At 40.9% G+C, this 16867-nt stretch overlaps 1 protein-coding gene across 2 annotated transcripts in view; it reads left to right on the top strand.

Annotated features, from left to right (window-relative positions):
- abcd3a (ATP-binding cassette, sub-family D (ALD), member 3a) overlaps window positions 1-16867 on the top strand; it is a 110928-nt gene that overhangs the window by 22599 nt on the left and 71462 nt on the right. For both annotated transcript variants that reach the window (XM_072574621.1, XM_072574622.1), the window contains exons 4-6: window positions 9891-9979; window positions 11641-11710; window positions 14014-14111. In XM_072574621.1, coding sequence (XP_072430722.1) covers window positions 9891-9979; window positions 11641-11710; window positions 14014-14111 — 257 coding nt within the window. The remainder of the gene's footprint in view (window positions 1-9890; window positions 9980-11640; window positions 11711-14013; window positions 14112-16867) is intronic.

Raw genomic sequence — 16867 nt, 5'->3', positions numbered from 1 at the left:
TATCCTGTACAGCCGCAACATGACCTCCCAATTCCTGTACTCAGTGTGACCAGTGAAGGAAAGGAGACCAAACTTCATCTTCATTATCCTATCTACTTGCAACTCCACTTTCAAGGAACTATGCATCTGCATTCCAAGGTCTCTTTTTTTCAGCAACACAACCCAGGAAGTTACCATTAAGCGTATAAGTCCTGTCCTGATTTACCTTTCCAAAATGCAGCACCTCACATTTATCTAAATTAAACTCCATCTGCCTGTCCTTGGCCCATTGGCCCACCTGATCAAAATCCTGTACCCTGAGGTAACCTTCTTCACTGTCGCTACATCACTGATTTTGGTGTCATCTGCAAACTTGTTAATTATACTTCCTGTGTCCACATCCAAATCATTTATTCATTCATAGAGTCAAACAGCACAGATGACGAAAAGCAGTGGGCCCAGCAGCGATCCTTGTGAGACACCACTGGTCACAGGCCTCCAGTCTGAAAAACAACCCTCCACTACCACCTTCTGTCTTCTACCTTTGAGCCAGTTCTGTATCCAAATGGCTAGTTCTCCCTGTATTCCATGTAATCTAACCTTGCTGACCAGTCTACCATGAGGAACCTTGTTGATCACCTCACTGAAGTCCATATAGATCACGTCCACTGCTCTGCCCTCATCAATCCTCTTCATTACTTTTTTACAAAACTCAACCAAGTTTGTGAGACATGATTTCCCATGCACAAACTCATGTTGAGTATCCCTAATCAGTCCTTTCATATCCAAATATACATAAAGCCTGTCCCTCAGGATTCCCTGCAACAACAGCCCACCACCGATGTCTGGCACACTGTTCTATAGTTCACTCGCTTTTCTTTACCACCTTTCTTAAATAGTGGCACCATGTTAGCCTACCACCAGTCTTCTGGCACTTTCCCTGTGACTATCAATGATCCAGATATCTCAGCATGGGGCCCAGCAATCGCTTCCCTCAGATTTCTAGTGTACGCCTGATATAAGACATCCAACACCACACCTTCTGACACCTTAGTTCTCAGTGAATATAGGATGCCTCTTGTTTTGTACCTCCTGGCCTGGGCTGTCCATTACAATTTCTGAAAATCATGCAACCTAATGTCTCCTGTGTGGTTGATTTTACTGCTGTTTTCCAGATCAAATTCATTTCCCGATTGACTTCTGTGTACCGCCTGCAGCCACAGTGCACTTCCACTTTAAAAGTGTGGGCTGCTTAACTTTAAAAGGTCAGTTAGTAGGAAAGTAGAGTCTGAAATAACAGTTAACTTCAAAATAAAACTTCATTTTATTTAAACTTCACTGAAACTCAAGAAAGTAAACCTGCGAATGGTATGGATATTTACAGCATGTATAGACACCACTTAATGGACTTGAGTGATACGTACAAAAGCTTTAGGCAACATGGATATTTATAGAGTACACTCACTTTATGATATACAGTTTGATCTGCTGTAATGTGGTACTTGTATTCTCATGTGACCCTTGTTGCACAATAGAAATAACCAGGCCTATGGGAAAACCAGGGTTCAGGGCAAACCACCAAAAATATCTGTAAAAATTGAAACAAAACTGGTAGTTAGCGAAACACAAATGATAGTACTGTCTAAATAAATGTTAAAATCATATATTTTAATCAAATAATACAATAAATTTAACACTTTCAAAGGTTTCCGAGTTTGCTGAGTTACAGTACTGTATTAAGACTGGGACTGAGGGTCATCGTCAGCATCATCATTGCTTTCAGGTTACTGTGAAAGAAACTATTCAGTCCAGAAGTGGATGGCTGTGGTTCATTGTCCTCAGACTGTCTCTTGGGGATTGGTTTAAAGAGGCATCTAGTTTTTGCTGCTTTCCCATGTATTTCCTTTCATGCAGAAGCTGTTCATAGGGTGCCAGAAAAGATTTTATGCCATGAACTGTTGTTCTGCTGTGTTCTGCATTGTAGTCATTATCTTCTAAGAGTTGTGACTGCTTCCCAACTTCCCTTTGGATAGGAGACAAAAGAGAAATGGAAAGTTCTCTTGGTGCTGCATCCTGGACTTCTTCATCTTCTTCTTGAGCTTCAATTTCCCCCACAGCAAAAAGTTGTTGTAGATCAGTCTCCACTTCTTCAAATCCAATTTGCTTTGCAAGAGCGACACAATGTTAGTTAATTGCTGGAAGCTTCTCTGATGGTTCAATGCCTTTGAAATCATGAAGAAAATCTGAGAAGCTTCTGCAAATCAGCATGCAAGCAGTCCTTACTGATATTACCCCAGGCCTCCACAATGACGTCAACAGCATTCTTATGTTAAAGCTCTTCCAAAATTGAAGAACACTGTCTTCGTTATAACCTTCAGTAACTGCAATCAGCTTCCTGAATATGCACCTTCAATAATAAGCTTTAAAAGCTGCTGTTACATTCTGGTCCATGGGTTGAATGGGAGAGGTTGTGTTCAGAAGTAGAAATAACACTTCGATGTTTTCAAAAAGCTCACCAAAGCTGGGAGGACAGCTTGGTGCATTGTGCAGAATGAGGAGAATCTTCAAATTCAGATTTTTTTTCTCCTGCAATAATTTCTAAAAACATTCCTGAAAACATTAACAATCAAGTCAGAAGAAATTTGCCTGGTCATTCAATCCCATTCGCTTGATATGAAGTAAACATCTAGAGTGGCCTTCAGGTAACTGGGGATGAAATTGTGTAATAGCCAACAGGAGTTCGTCTTTTAAAAAAATCGTTCCCAGTTCACCAATTGCGTTACAGCTAAATCGTGTGGATGAACCCATGCGTTTTCAGAGAATGATGTATATGCTGCTTAATTTTACTTTATTGCATGCTATAATGAAACTGGTCATAGGCACTGCAAGGCATAAGGCTAAGCATTCTTGCTTTTTCAGATATTGGAATTTACAAAGTAGAATTTCAGGATTCAGCTGAATCTCATCAATTTTTGCAGGTGCTTTTAATTTTGGACCATACATCTAACACAACAAACAATTTTAATTCATATTCAATGAATACAAAACTCCTAACCATTGCATATAATCTTAATTCTGAATTGAAGTAGCTGGCACAAAATCACTTAGATTACCCATCAAATAAGTTCTTTTCCATTTTGTCAATTCTGAAAGCTCCATTTATGTTTCAGATTTATAGGTTGGATGATCAGTAGGCCAATTTTTGTTTTGTTATTACTTAAATATCACTGCAAATATCCTTCTAGACTTAGGCATTGAAAATTAGACTTTCACCATGCTGGTTACATTATCATGCACATTTTTCAAAAAGATGCACGTGCATCTCAGGATCCTCTAGGAGTAGGAAACTTTCTTAAAGATATACATTTTTTTTCTTCAACTGATCCATCAATCAGGAAATATCTTGGAATGTATTTTTAGAAATTGTTTTAAACTTATTTTAATGATCTCTGTATAACTGCAGTGAGTCATAGAGATATACAGCACGGAAACAGACCCTTCTCTAGTGGCGTAGCATCTGCAGTTTAATACAGCTAACCTGACTTTAGGTATTGAAGACCGTTGGAGTATGCTGCATATTGGTTGCACTGTTTATACTCTTATCTTACTATGTAGATACTTATCCAATTAACTCCAGCAAGTTGAATTGAAACAAAGAACTTAACAGTTTTTTTTTCACAGTGACCAAATTGATAGAGCATGTCAGTTCCAGCTGGGGCTATACAGCGCAGAGAGAAACTAGATGAATTTTGCTAAGAAAATTTAGACCAAGCTGAATTAAGAAGGTCCCAACAAAGAATAACATGAGTTGTTCTGTATCTTTATAACTAACTGGTGAAAAAAAAAGGTTGGTGGAGCCATTTCCAGTGAAAGTACTAATGGGAAACATAATGCAAACAAATAAGCAAGAGAGAGATCTAGCTATTTGGCTACAGAACTGGCTCAAAGGTAGAAGGCAGAGGGTGGTGGTGGAGGGTTGTTTTTCAGACTGGAGGCCTGTGACCAGTGGAGTGCCACAAAAATTCTACTTTTTGTCATTTACGTAAATGATTTGGATGCGAGCATAAGAGGTACAGTTAGTAAGTTTGCTGATGACACCAAAATTGGAGATGTAGTGGACAGCGAAGAGGGCTACCTCAGATTACAACAGGATCTGGACCAGATGGGCCAATGGGCTGAGAAGTGGCAGATGGAGTTTAATTTAGATAAATGCGAGGTGCTGCATTTTGGGAAGGCAAATCTTAGCAGGCCTTATACACTTAAGGGTAAGCTCCTAGGAGTGTTGCTGAACAAAGAGATCTTGGAGTGCAGGTTCATAGCTCCTTGAAAATGGAGTTGCAGATAGATAGGGTAGTAAAGAAAGCATTTGGTATGCTTTCCTTTATTGGTCAGAGTATTGAGTACAGGAGTTGGGAGGTCATGTTGCAGCTGTACAGGACATTGGTTAGACCACTATTGGAATATTGCATGCAGTTCTGGTCTCCTTCCTATCGGAAAGATGTTGTGAAACTTGAAAGGGTTCAAAAAAGATTTACAAGGATGTTGCCAGAGTTGGAGGATCTGACGGTCTTGAGGCTGCTTTCGTTGGAGAGAAGAAGGTTGAGAGGTGACTTAATAGAGATATATGAGATAATCAGAGGGTTAGATAGGGTGGACAGGGAGAGCCTGTTTCCAAGAATGATGACGGCGAGCACGAGGATGCATAGCTTTAAATTAAGGGGTGATAGATATAGGACAGATGTCAGAAGTAGTTTCTTTACTCAGAGAGTAGTAAGGGTATGGAATGCTTTGCCTGCAATGGTAGTAGATTCGCCAACTTTAAGTACATTTAAGTCATCATTGGACAAGCATATGGATGTACATGGAATAGTATAGGTTAGATGGGCTTCAGATTGGTATGTCAGGTTGGTGCAACATCGAGAGCCTGTGCTGCACTGTAATGTTCTATCTTCGATGCAATGTACCAAACTACAAAAATTTTTTTTTCATTTAATAATTAAAACAACTGAAAATACATTATGACCCATTTCTGTGTTATACTCTTAGCAAATATGTAGCCTTGTAGATTTTGCTTCAAATCCCTTCCAGCTTTTCACTAGATTCCTTTCTCCCTGTCACTTGGTCTACTCTTCTGCTCCTCGGATGCTGTCTGACTGGCTGTACTTTTCCAGCACCACACTTTTTGACTCTGATCTCCAGCATCTGCAGTCCTCATTTTTTTCCTTCTCAGTGTGCCCATGCTGCGTTCTCGCAGCAAAGCCCACTCTGATGATTCCTTAATTATGAAAACTCTGCAAGAGCCATCTCTTCAAATTCAGAAAATCCATCCTCCTTCTCATCTGCTCGGTGGATAATGCAAAGCAGCAATATTTCTGACTTACACTGTAGATCGCTGAGCATGTGTCCAGAAAGGCCAGCTGCCCTGTTCTTTCTGTGTCAAGACGTTAAAACCTGTCACTTTTTTATTTCTATAGGTTTGGGCCTTAACCTCTTTCTGCAAGATGACCAAATTGCATGGGCATGTCTGCTGACAATATTATTATGACCATACCATAACCTATTCAGAACATTCTATCTCCTTTTGAAGGAAACATTTTAAAGCATAACTGTCTTCTGATGTCTTCCATTCTTTGTAATGTTATCGCAGCAAGTTGTTGATTGGAAGCTAATTTATATCTTTTAATATTAACTGGATTAATTTTTCACTATTTTGGGGAGATTGAGGGAAAATCTTTAATGCTCTGTAAAGAAGTGTGAGATTTTAAAAAAGAGGATGGAATAACAATATGAAAACTAGATTCAGTAGGCCTGAGAGAGACACTTTCTTGCTCGGATGCAATATTAGAACATAGAACATTACAGCTCAGTACAGGCCCCTCGGCTGCCGATGTTGTGCCGATCTGTGGAACCAATCTGGAGCCTATCTATCCTACACTGTTCCATTTTCATCTGTATGTTTATCCTTTGACCATTTAAATGCCCTTTAAAGTTGACAGGTCTACTACTCTTGCAGACGTGGTGTTCCACGCTCCACAATTCTCTTGAGTAAAGAAACTACCTCTGATATCTGTCCTATATCTATCACCCCTCAATGTCCCTTTGTGCTAGCTATCACCATCCAAGGAAAAAGCCACTCACTGTCCACCCTATCTAACCCTCTGATTATCTGATATGTCTCTATTAAGTCACCTCTCAACCTTCTCTTTAATGAAAACAGCCTCAAGTCCCTCAGTCTTTCCTCATAAGACCTTTCCTCCATACCAGGTAACATCCTAGTAAATCTTCTCTCTACTCTTTCCAAAGCTTCCACATCCTTCCTATAATGCGGTGACCAGAACCATATGCAATACTCCCAAGTGCAGCTGTAACAGAGGTTTTGTACAGCTGCAACATGACCCTCTAATCCTGTTTCACCTTCCAAAGTGAATCACCTCACACTTGTCTGCATTAAACTCCATTTGACACCTCTCAGCTCAGCTATGCAGCTTCTCTATGTCCCTCTGTAACCTGCAACATCCTTCAGCACTATCCACAATGCTACCGACCTTAATATCATCCGCAAATTTACTAGCCATCCTTCTATGCCCTCATCCATTTATGAAAAGGACAAACAGATTCTTGTGGTACACCATTAGTAACTGAACTCTAGGATGAACATCTCCTTTTAACCACCACCCTTCTGTCTTCTCTCAGCTAGCCAACTTCTAATCCAAGCCGCTAAATCACCCTCAATCCCATGTCTCTGTATTTTGTGCAACAGCCTACTGTGGAGAATCTTATCAAACATCTAACTGAAATCCACATACACTACATTAACAGCTTTACCCTCATCCACCTGTTTAGTCACCTTCTCAAAGAACTCAATAAGTTTTGTGAGGTACAACCTACCCTTCACAAAACCATGTTGACTATCCCTAATCAACTTATTCCTTTCTAGGTGATTATAAATCCTATCTCTTCTCACCCTTTCCAACACTACCCACAACCAGTGTAAGGCTATAATTACTGGGGTTGTCTCTACTCCCCTTGAACAAGGGGACAACATTTGCTATCCTCCAGTATTCTAGCACTAAAAATTTTCATATCCTCTCTGATGATGAAATTTGTGTTGTTCTAGAGTCATAGAGTCATGCAGCATGGAAACAGGCCATTTGGCCCAAATCGTCCATGCTAACCAGATTTCTCAAACTGAACATTTGCCTGTATTTGGCCCATATCCCTCTAAACCTTTCCATGTACCTGCCCAAATGTCTTTTAAATGTTGTAATTGTACCCACCTCTACCATTTCCTCTGGTAGACCATTCAATATATGCACTAACTTCTGTGTGGTAAAAGTTGTGCTCCGGTCTCTTAAATCTTTCCCCTCTCACCTTAAACCAATGACTTGTAGCTTTGGACTCACCTACCCTGGGGAAAAAGACCTTGGCTATTCACCTCATCCATGCCCCTCAATCAAGTTTGTGACACACCATTTCCAAGCACAGGACAATGCTGACTATCTCTACTTAATCCTTGCCTTTCTAAATGCATGCAGATCCTGTGTCTCAGAAACCCCTCCAACACGTTACCCACTGCAGACATTAGGTTAACTGGTCTGTCATTATCTGGCTTTTCTTTGCAGACTCTCCTTAAATAATGGCACGACTTTAATCACCCTCCAGTCTCCCACATCTTATCCGTGGCTGTTGCTGATACAAGTATCTCTGCAAGGAGTCTCGCAATTTCTTCCCTAACTTCCCACAATGTCCTTGGATACACTTGATCAGGTCCCAGGGATTTATCTACCTTTATGCATTTTAATTACTTCAGCATCACCTCTTCTGTATTGTGTACTCTTTTCAAGTCATTACTGTTTGTTTCCTTGAGTTCCCTAGCTTCCGAGTCTTTCTCCACAGTAAGTACTGACGTAAAATATTCATTTTAAGATCTTACCCATCTCCTGTGGTTCCACACATAAATGGTCTTGTTAAACTTTAAGGGTCCCTATTCTCTCCCTAGTTACTCTTTTGCCCTTAATATACTTGAAGCATCTCTATGGACTCTCTTTCACCCTCTTTGCCAAAGCTATTTCATACCTTTTTTGCCTTTCTGATTTCTGTCATACACCCCCTATACGCCTCAAGGGATTCATTTGTTTCCAGATGTGTATACCTTTCTTATGCCTCCTTCTTTTACTTGACCAGTATATCTCTCGTCTTCGGTATTCCCTACTTCTGCCAGCCTTGTCCTTCATGCAAGCAGGTACATGCTGTCCCCAAACACTCGTTATCTCGCTTTTGAAAGCCTCCCACTTGCCAGATGTCTCTTTACTTGCAAACAACCTCCCCCAATCAACTTTTGAAAATTTCTGTCTAATGCCATCAAAATTGGCCTTGCCCCAATTTGATGCTTTAACTTGTGGATCACTATCCTTTTCCATAACTATTTTAAAACTAAAAGGATTATGGTCACTGGCCCCAAAGTGCACCCCCATTAACACCAGAGTCACTTGCCCTGCCTTATTTCCCAAGAGGAGGTCGAGTTTTGCCCTTTCTCTAGTAGTATCACCTGTATAAAGATTCAGGGTTTTCTTGAAGACACCTGGCAAATTCTTCCCCATCCAAGCCCTTAGCACTATCGCAGTCCCAGTCTATGTTTTGATAGTTAAAATCCCCTATTCTTACAACTCTTATTCTTACATCTGTGATCTTCTTACATTTTCCTGCTAATTATCGGGGGTTGCCTCCCCTTCCATCCTTCCTGTAGCATCTATACCCCAGACCTATTGAGGTGCCAGTCTTTTTTTTGGATTAGATTAGATTACTTACAGTGTTACTTACAGTGTAACCCACCCATACCCCTACATCTACATCTACCCCTTACCTAACACTACGGGCAATTTAGCATGGCCAATTCACCTGACCTGCACATCTTTGGACTGTGCTCCGGTCTCTTAAATCCGGAGCACCCGGAGGAAACCCACGCAGACACGGGGAGAACGTGCAAACTCCACACAGTCAGTCGCCTGAGGCGGGAATTGAACCCGGATCTCCGGCGCTGTGAGGCAGCAGTGCTAACCACTGTGCCACCGTGCCGCCCACATCCTTCATCCATGTTTCTGCAAGAGCTATGACATCCCAGCCCAATGTTCCCATCCATGCCCTCAATTAATTCTGCCTTATTTGTCAGGCCTCTTGCATCGAAGTAAATGCAGTTTAATTCATCAGAATTCTCTCTTTCCCTGTTGTGTTCTTGCCTGCCTTGTCTAATTTGCTTAGTTTAACTTACCAGCCTAAACCTCTCTCGCCTCACTACTGCTTAGAGTCCCATACCTCTGCCAGATTAGTTTAAGCCCTCCCAAGTAGCTCCAGTAAATCCAGAGATTGAAATTGAAATCTTTCTGGTCTGTTTAGTGCAATGTAGCACTGAAATGCATTAATCTACCAAACCTTAAAGAAGTATTGATCAAATTCTATGAAAATGTCTTGGTTTATAACAAACAAATGTGTATGTATCGAACAGTATTCAAATTTTAGTACAGTTCTGTTCCAAAGTTGGGATGCAGCCAAAATTAATTTCCAGTTCTCTTTGGTTTCTTCCAATATTCAATGTCTTTCTGTAGCCATGTGGGATGATAGGAGACTGTTCTGTGAGCTATTTGCCATTGGAATTCCTAATTTAGTTGTTAAACTGTGTTTATTTCAGTTTACTTTTTTATTCGCCCTCTCATGTCACATTAAACTTGGTGTCCACTTAATTTCATGGTGAGGAATCAAAGAAAAAACTGTCCCCTATGGTACCAATGTACAATTGCATCCATGTGCAAGCTATCATGGTCAACCAAAGATGTGAACCTTTGTGACTATGGGAAGGGAAGATGTCTTGTTAATATTAAGTCAATATTTTACATCCATTTTTTTCTTCATTCTAGTCAGCATACCTGATTCTCATTGCAGTAATGCTTGTTGCACGAACCTACTGTGATGTCTGGATGATTCAAAATGGAACCATGATTGAAAGGTATGTTTGCAGATCCCTGTTTGTTTATAACATATCTGTCTACATGAAGAAATGGGAATAGCTGGTTTGAAATGTTTTTTCTCAGAATAAATCTCACAACATTGTGAGCTGAAGGGCCTGTTCTGTGCTGTACTGTTCTATGTTCTATATTCTATTTTTGACCCAAACCGACCTACTACCAATTGTATGGGACTGTTTAAATAAATTAGAATTAGAATCCCTGCAGTGTGAAAACAGGCCCTTTGGCCCAACAAGTCCACACAGACCTTCTGAAAAGTAACCCACCCAGACCTATTCCCTGATCCTATATTTGCCCCTAACTAATGCACCTAACCCACACGTCCCGAGACACTATGGGCAATTTAAGCATGGCCAATTCACTTAGCCTGCACATCTTTGGATTGTTGGAAGAAACCGGAGCATTGGGGGGAAACCCACGCAGATACTGGGAGAATGTGCGAACTCTACGTAGTCGCCCGAGGCTGGAATCGACCCCAGGTCCCTAGCACTGTAAGGCAGCAGTGCTAACCACTGAACCACCGTGCTGTCCCACGGTGATAAGATTGGATAATTTCTGAGAGGCATGTTGTGATGCTTTATACCACTGAAAAGTAATTTTCACCTAACTTAGACTGGAAAGCTCCTTACTGGAAAGTTTTCAGAATCAGTTCATTTGAATATTCGTTACCCTGGTAGTTGATGCACTTTTGAAAGCACGTGTACGCTGCTAGAATCCATTGGAATTAGAATGCAGCTTCTATGCAGGCTGGATAACCAAGCTATTTTTGGGGGTTGTGCTTGCTGAGGTGGAGGGGGTAGCTGAGGGGGTGGTGTTGGGTGGTTTAAACATTGTCATCTAGGAACCATCTGTTGACACAGGGTGATGCGTATGTGGAGCGAACTGCTAGAGGAAGTGGTAGCAATGAGTACAATTACAATATTTAAAAGATATTTGTTCAGTTATATGAGTAGGGAAGGTTTAGAAGGATGTGGTCCTAATGCAAACAAATGGGACTAGTTCTGATAAGGAAACCTGCTTGATATGGATGAGTTTGTTTCCATGCAGTATGACACTATAAATCTGGAAAGTCTGAGATTTAGAAAGTGGATATATAGTGACAGCTTTCCTGATATTGATTGGTGGGATCCCTTATTTTGTTATGCATGATCCCTAATTGAGTGAATGGTTGTTATTTTTTGTTCAGATTCCTTGGAAGGGTGTTCGATGAGAGTTTGAATGTAACAAATTAGATTAGATAGATTACTTACAGTGTGGAAACAGGCCCTTCAGCCCAACAAGTCCACACTGACCCGCCGAAGCGCAACCCACCCAGACCCATTCCCCTACACCTAACACTACGGGCAATTTAGCATGGCCAATTCACCTAACCTGCACATTTTTGGGCTATGGGAGGAAACCGACGCAGACATGGGGAGAATGTGCAAACTCCACACAGTCACTCACCTGAGGCGGGAAATGAACCCGGGTCTCTGGCGCTGTTGCCATAGCTAAAAGAGAAATACAGGCAGACGAGCGAGCTTGAGGACCCTCCTGCATTTCATTGAAAGGAATTTTCTAAAACATATTTGGAAAGATAGTGTTTGTGTATTTTGAACAAATTGAGACCTAATTTTTGTCCTTTGCATGTCATGATTTACAGTGCAATTATTGGTCGGAGCACCAAAGATTTCAAGAAATACTTATTCAACTTTGTTGCTGCAATGCCAGCTGTAAGTTTCGTTTTCTGTTGCTTGTTATATCAGCAGTTTTAGATAGCTAACTTTTGACTTACAGTCAAATATGACTGCAGGCACTTCTGTATCTACACTATCCAATTACTTTGTAAACTATCTTTGGCTACCTTATCTGTGACCATTCTTATGCTATAAGGTCAGAAGAGGGGATGTTCTCTGATTGTCACCAGTCATGATTCCTCAGATACTGAGGATAGCAGTCAGGCTGAATCTGATAAGTGACAAATAACATTTGAGTCACATGAGTGCCAGACAATGACCGTGTCCAACAAAAGGGAATATAACCATCAAATTTAATCGAGATAAATGTGAGATGCTACAATTTGGTTGGGAAAATCAGGGCAGGACTTATGCACTTAATGGTACAGTCCTGGTGAGTGTTGCCAAACAAAGGGATCTTTAGAGTGCAGGTTCATAGTTCCTTAATAATGGAGTTAAAAGTAGTCAAGATAGTGAAGATATTGGTCAGTGCATTGAGTAAATGAGTTGGGTAGTCATGTTGTAGCAGTACAAGACAACTTGGTTAGGCAACTTTTGAAATACTGCGTGCACTCCTGGTCTCTTTGCTGTAGAAAGGATGTTGTTAAATTGGAAAGCATTCAGAAAAGACTTATAAGAATGTTGCCAGGGTTGGAGGGTTTGAGCTGGAAGAGGTTCGATAGGCTAGGAGTAGAAAACAAGAGGCCACAGGTTTCAGGTGAAAGGGGAAAAATTTAAAAGGGACCGAAGTGGCAAACGTTTCATGCAGAGGGTGGTGCATGTATGGAATGAGCTGCCAGAGGATGTTTTGGAGGCCAGTAGAATTACAACATTTAGAAGGCACCGGGGTGGGTATATGAGTAGAAAGGGTTTGGAGAGATATGGGCCAAATGCTGGCAAACAGGACTAAATTAATTTCGGAAATCTGGTCGGCATAGACAGGTCTGTTTCCGTTTTGAACATCTCTATGATTTATAACGCTTAACTTTCAGTGGCACTACTGTTGCTGAATTCCACACTGTCAATATCCTGTGGATTACTCATATAAATAATGTGGCAACACTCACCAGGACCATACCATTAAGTGCATAAGTCCTGCCCTGATTTTCCCAACCAAAATGTAGCACCTCACATTTATCTCGGTGAACAGGTCAGAGGCTAGGAATTCTGCAGTGAATAACCCACCTGTCTGCGCAGTGTCTGCCCATACAAAGTTGTGCTACAGGAGTGTGATGGAATACTCTACATGTGCCTGAAAGAGTGTAGGTCCAACAGCACTCAAGGAGCTTGACACCAATTAGGGCAGAGCAGCCCATGAGATTAGCACCCCATTCACCACTTCCAACATGAACTCCCCTCACCACCAATGCACAGTGGCAGTAGTGTGTACCATTCATATGGTGCACTGCAGGAACTCACCAAGGTTTCTTAAGTAACCTCTTTCAAACCTGTGACCTCAATATGTAAGGTCAAGATGTGGAGGTGCCAGTGTTGGACTGGGTGGACAAAGTCAGGTCACACAATGCCAGGTTATAGTCCAGCAGGTTAATTTGAAATCACAAGCTTTCAAAGTGCTGCCCTTTCGTCAGGTAAAGCCACTTCACCTGATGAAGGAGCAGCTTTCAGGAAGCTTGTGATTTCAAATAAACTTATTGGACTGTTAACCTGGTGCCGTGTGACTTCTAACTCTAAGGTCAAGGGCATCAGATGGGAATACCACATTCCCCTCTGAACCTCACACCATTCTGACTTGAAACTATACCGCTGATACTTGGCAGTGATGGAGTTGTGTTTGGGTTGCTGGTGGCGTCTGCACTGGTGAGGGTGTTGGTGAAGGTGAGATGGCGCTGAAGAATGGTGACTTTCGTTCCAGTGGCAGCACTGCAAAGGGGGCTGCTGCCTTGTCACCAGGTCCATGGTGGAGCACTTAACAAGAAGAACTATAAAGTTGAACACTTTTCCTTTATTTCTTAATTTTTCTGTCTTTATATTCAATGTTTTGATCTATTTCTATGTTTTAAGATGGCAGCAGAGATTGGCAACACTATACACCACTTTTTTACTGTATTTTGTAACAAAACACATGTGATAATAAATAATGCAAATAAATCAAAAATAAGAATGGTCATTAAATATTGGCCTAGCTATTGATACCCACAGTCCTGAGAATGAGTAAAACAAAATCATAATTAAGATTAGATGATTGTGTTTGTCAGGGTACGCTTGTTAATCAAAATTAGAAGTTGTACTTCCTAACTTTAGTTTCTAGTGATGCTAATTTGTAACTTGTATTACTTCAGATATCTCTGGTAAATAATTTTCTGAAGTTTGGTTTGAATCAACTAAAACTTCGATTCAGAGTACGACTCACCACCTACCTGTATGGGGAGTATTTAAAGTAAGTCAATAGCTTTTGGAACAATATAGTAAAGTAAATTTATATAGTTATTCTAAAATAAAACTGTCTTGTCTTGTGTATTTTTAATGATTTAGAAATAAAAGTCAAATAGTCATAGGCCTTGAGTTTGAATTAATATAATTTTAATCTTTGGCCATTATCAAACAAAAATATAATTTAAACGTAATGATGAACAAAAGAGACTGCACATACAGCTAGCTATGCTGTTTTAAATTACCTTCCAGAGATTGACTTTAAACTGCAGTGATTTTTCAACTAAGTTGGGAATGGGGTAGGGGACAGGGCAGCATTTGCAAAAAATGACTCCCAAATCCTACTTCCAGAGTATGTTAACTCTCTCAGGTCTTATCTGCATTGCTATCAGGTAGTTGCCTGAGGCTGAGGAGAAAGTAGCAGTTATTTGCTGGGTTCAAGAAACCGCAAGCAATAGCCAGTAACAACATAAGACTCACTGTGAATAAGCATGTCATTAGACAGAAGATTTCTGAAGGGCCCAGGGAAAAGGGGAGCTCCTTTTGTTTCACCTGCTCTCAGCAACTAACTGGCTGAGTTACCTGCTGGAATCAGCCAGGGATGACTTGAATTGATGCACTTGATACAGTTTGAGGTGCCTGTTGGAAATTCCTGAGCAGGGAAGCCATGATAAAGGAAATTATTGAACATAACTTGGAGGATTGTGTGCTTCCAGACTTGCTTCCACCTTCAGGGAAAGCTATGCCAGTTTCCCTGCTCAGACTTCAGTTAAAACATCGAGGGCTACCGTCGATGCACTGGGATCCAAAGTTGCTTTAATTCATGAGGCTCTTATTTGCTTCCATCAAGTGTCTCAGCAATCTAATTGCTGTAAGTAGTTAGAATGATGACCAGTGTGATTGCTTTGGTGTGGCATATTGCAGCATTTTTTTAGACATGTTCCTGCCAGGCAGGTATTATTAAAATCACATCCAAGGTTTTTTTTTGTACTTAGTGTGATCGAGAGGAAGGTGAATTAAACATTTCAACATGCTACATACAGGTTGTATGTGCTTATCCCTTTAAGGGCAATATAATCTCTGCCCTGTATTGTTCCCCTTCCCTGCCCTCCTATTTGAATAAACTACAGGTACAGTAAAAGCCTAGAGACATTGACATGTAATGTACTTTGTGGAAAATCACATACAAATAATTCTATTAATTTTAAAATAGTGATGGAAAAGGAAAGACCAGATCTAAAAGTTGAAATTCTAAATTGGAGAAAGGCCAATTTTCATGGTATTAGGCAAGAACTTTCAAAAGCTGATTGGGGGCAGTTGTTCACCGGTTATGGGACGGCTGGAAAATGGGAAGCCTTCACAAATGAGATAACGAGAGTCCAGAGGCAGTATATTCCTGTTAGAGTGAAAAGAAAGGCTGGTATGTATAGAGAATGCTGGATGACTAAAGAAACTGAAGGTTTGGTTAAATAAAAGAAGGAAGCATATGTCAGGTGTAGACAGGATAGATCAAGTGAATCCTTAGAGTATAAAGGCAATAGGAGTATACTTGAGGGGGAATTCAGGAGGGCAAAAAGGGATATGAGATAGCTTTGGCAAATAGAGTTAAGGAGAATCCAAAGGGTTTTTACAAATTCATTAAGGATCAAAGGGTAACTAGGGAGAGAATAGTGCCCCTCAAAGATCAACAAAGCGGCCTTTGTGTGGAGCTACAGGAGATGGGTGAGATACTAAACGAGTATTTTGCATCCATGTTTACTGTGGAAAATGACAGGGAAGATTTGGATGTAGGGAAATAGATGGTGACATCTTGAAAAATGTCCATATTACAGAGGAGGAAGTGCTGGATGCCTTGAAATGCATAAAAGTGTATAAATCCCCAGGACCTGGTCAGGTGTACCCTAGAACTCTGTGGGAAGCTAGAGAAACAATTGCTGGGCCTCTTGCTGAGATATTTATATCATCAATAGTCACAGATGAGGTGCCAGAAGACTGGAGGCTGGCTAATGTGCTGCCACTATTTAATAAAGGTGATAAGGATAAGACAGGGAACTATAGACTGATGAGCCTGATGTCGATGGTGGGCAAATTGTTGAAGGGAATCCTGCGGGACAGGATGTACATGTATTTGGAAAGGCAAGGACTGATTAGGGATAGTCAACATGGGTTTGTGCGTGGGAAATCATGTCTCACAAAATTTATTGAGTTTTTTGAAAAAGTAACAAAGGATTGATGAGAGCAAAGTGGCGGATGTGATCAATGTAGACTTCAGTAAGGCATTTGACAAGGTTCCCCATGAGAGACTGGTTAGCAAGGTTAGATCTCATGGAATACAGGGAGAACTAGCCACTTGGATAAAGAACTGGCTGAAAGATGGAAGACAGAGGATGGTGGTGAAGGGTTGTTTTTCAGACTGGAGGCCTGTGACTAGTGAGTGCCACAAGGATCGGTGCTGGGTCCGCTACTTTTCGTCATTTATACAAATGTTTTGGATGTGAGCATAAGAGGTATCGTTAGTAAGTTTGCAGATGACAACAAAATTGGAGGTGTAGTGGACAGCAAAGAAGGTTACCTCCGATTGCAATGGGATCTTGATCAGATGAGCCAATGGGCTGAGAAGTGGCAGATGGAGTTTACTTAGATTACTTACAGTGTGGAAACAGGCCGTTCGGCCCAATAAATCCTCACTGACCTGCCAAAGCGCAACTCACTCATACATTTACTCCTTCACCTAACACTACAGGCAATTTAGCATAGCCAATT

Source organism: Chiloscyllium punctatum, chromosome 7 (genome assembly GCF_047496795.1).
Source record: "Chiloscyllium punctatum isolate Juve2018m chromosome 7, sChiPun1.3, whole genome shotgun sequence".
Taxonomy (NCBI): Eukaryota; Metazoa; Chordata; class Chondrichthyes; order Orectolobiformes; family Hemiscylliidae; genus Chiloscyllium; species Chiloscyllium punctatum.
Note: the sequence above shows the minus strand (reverse complement) of the source record. Positions and strands in the feature narration are given on the sequence as shown.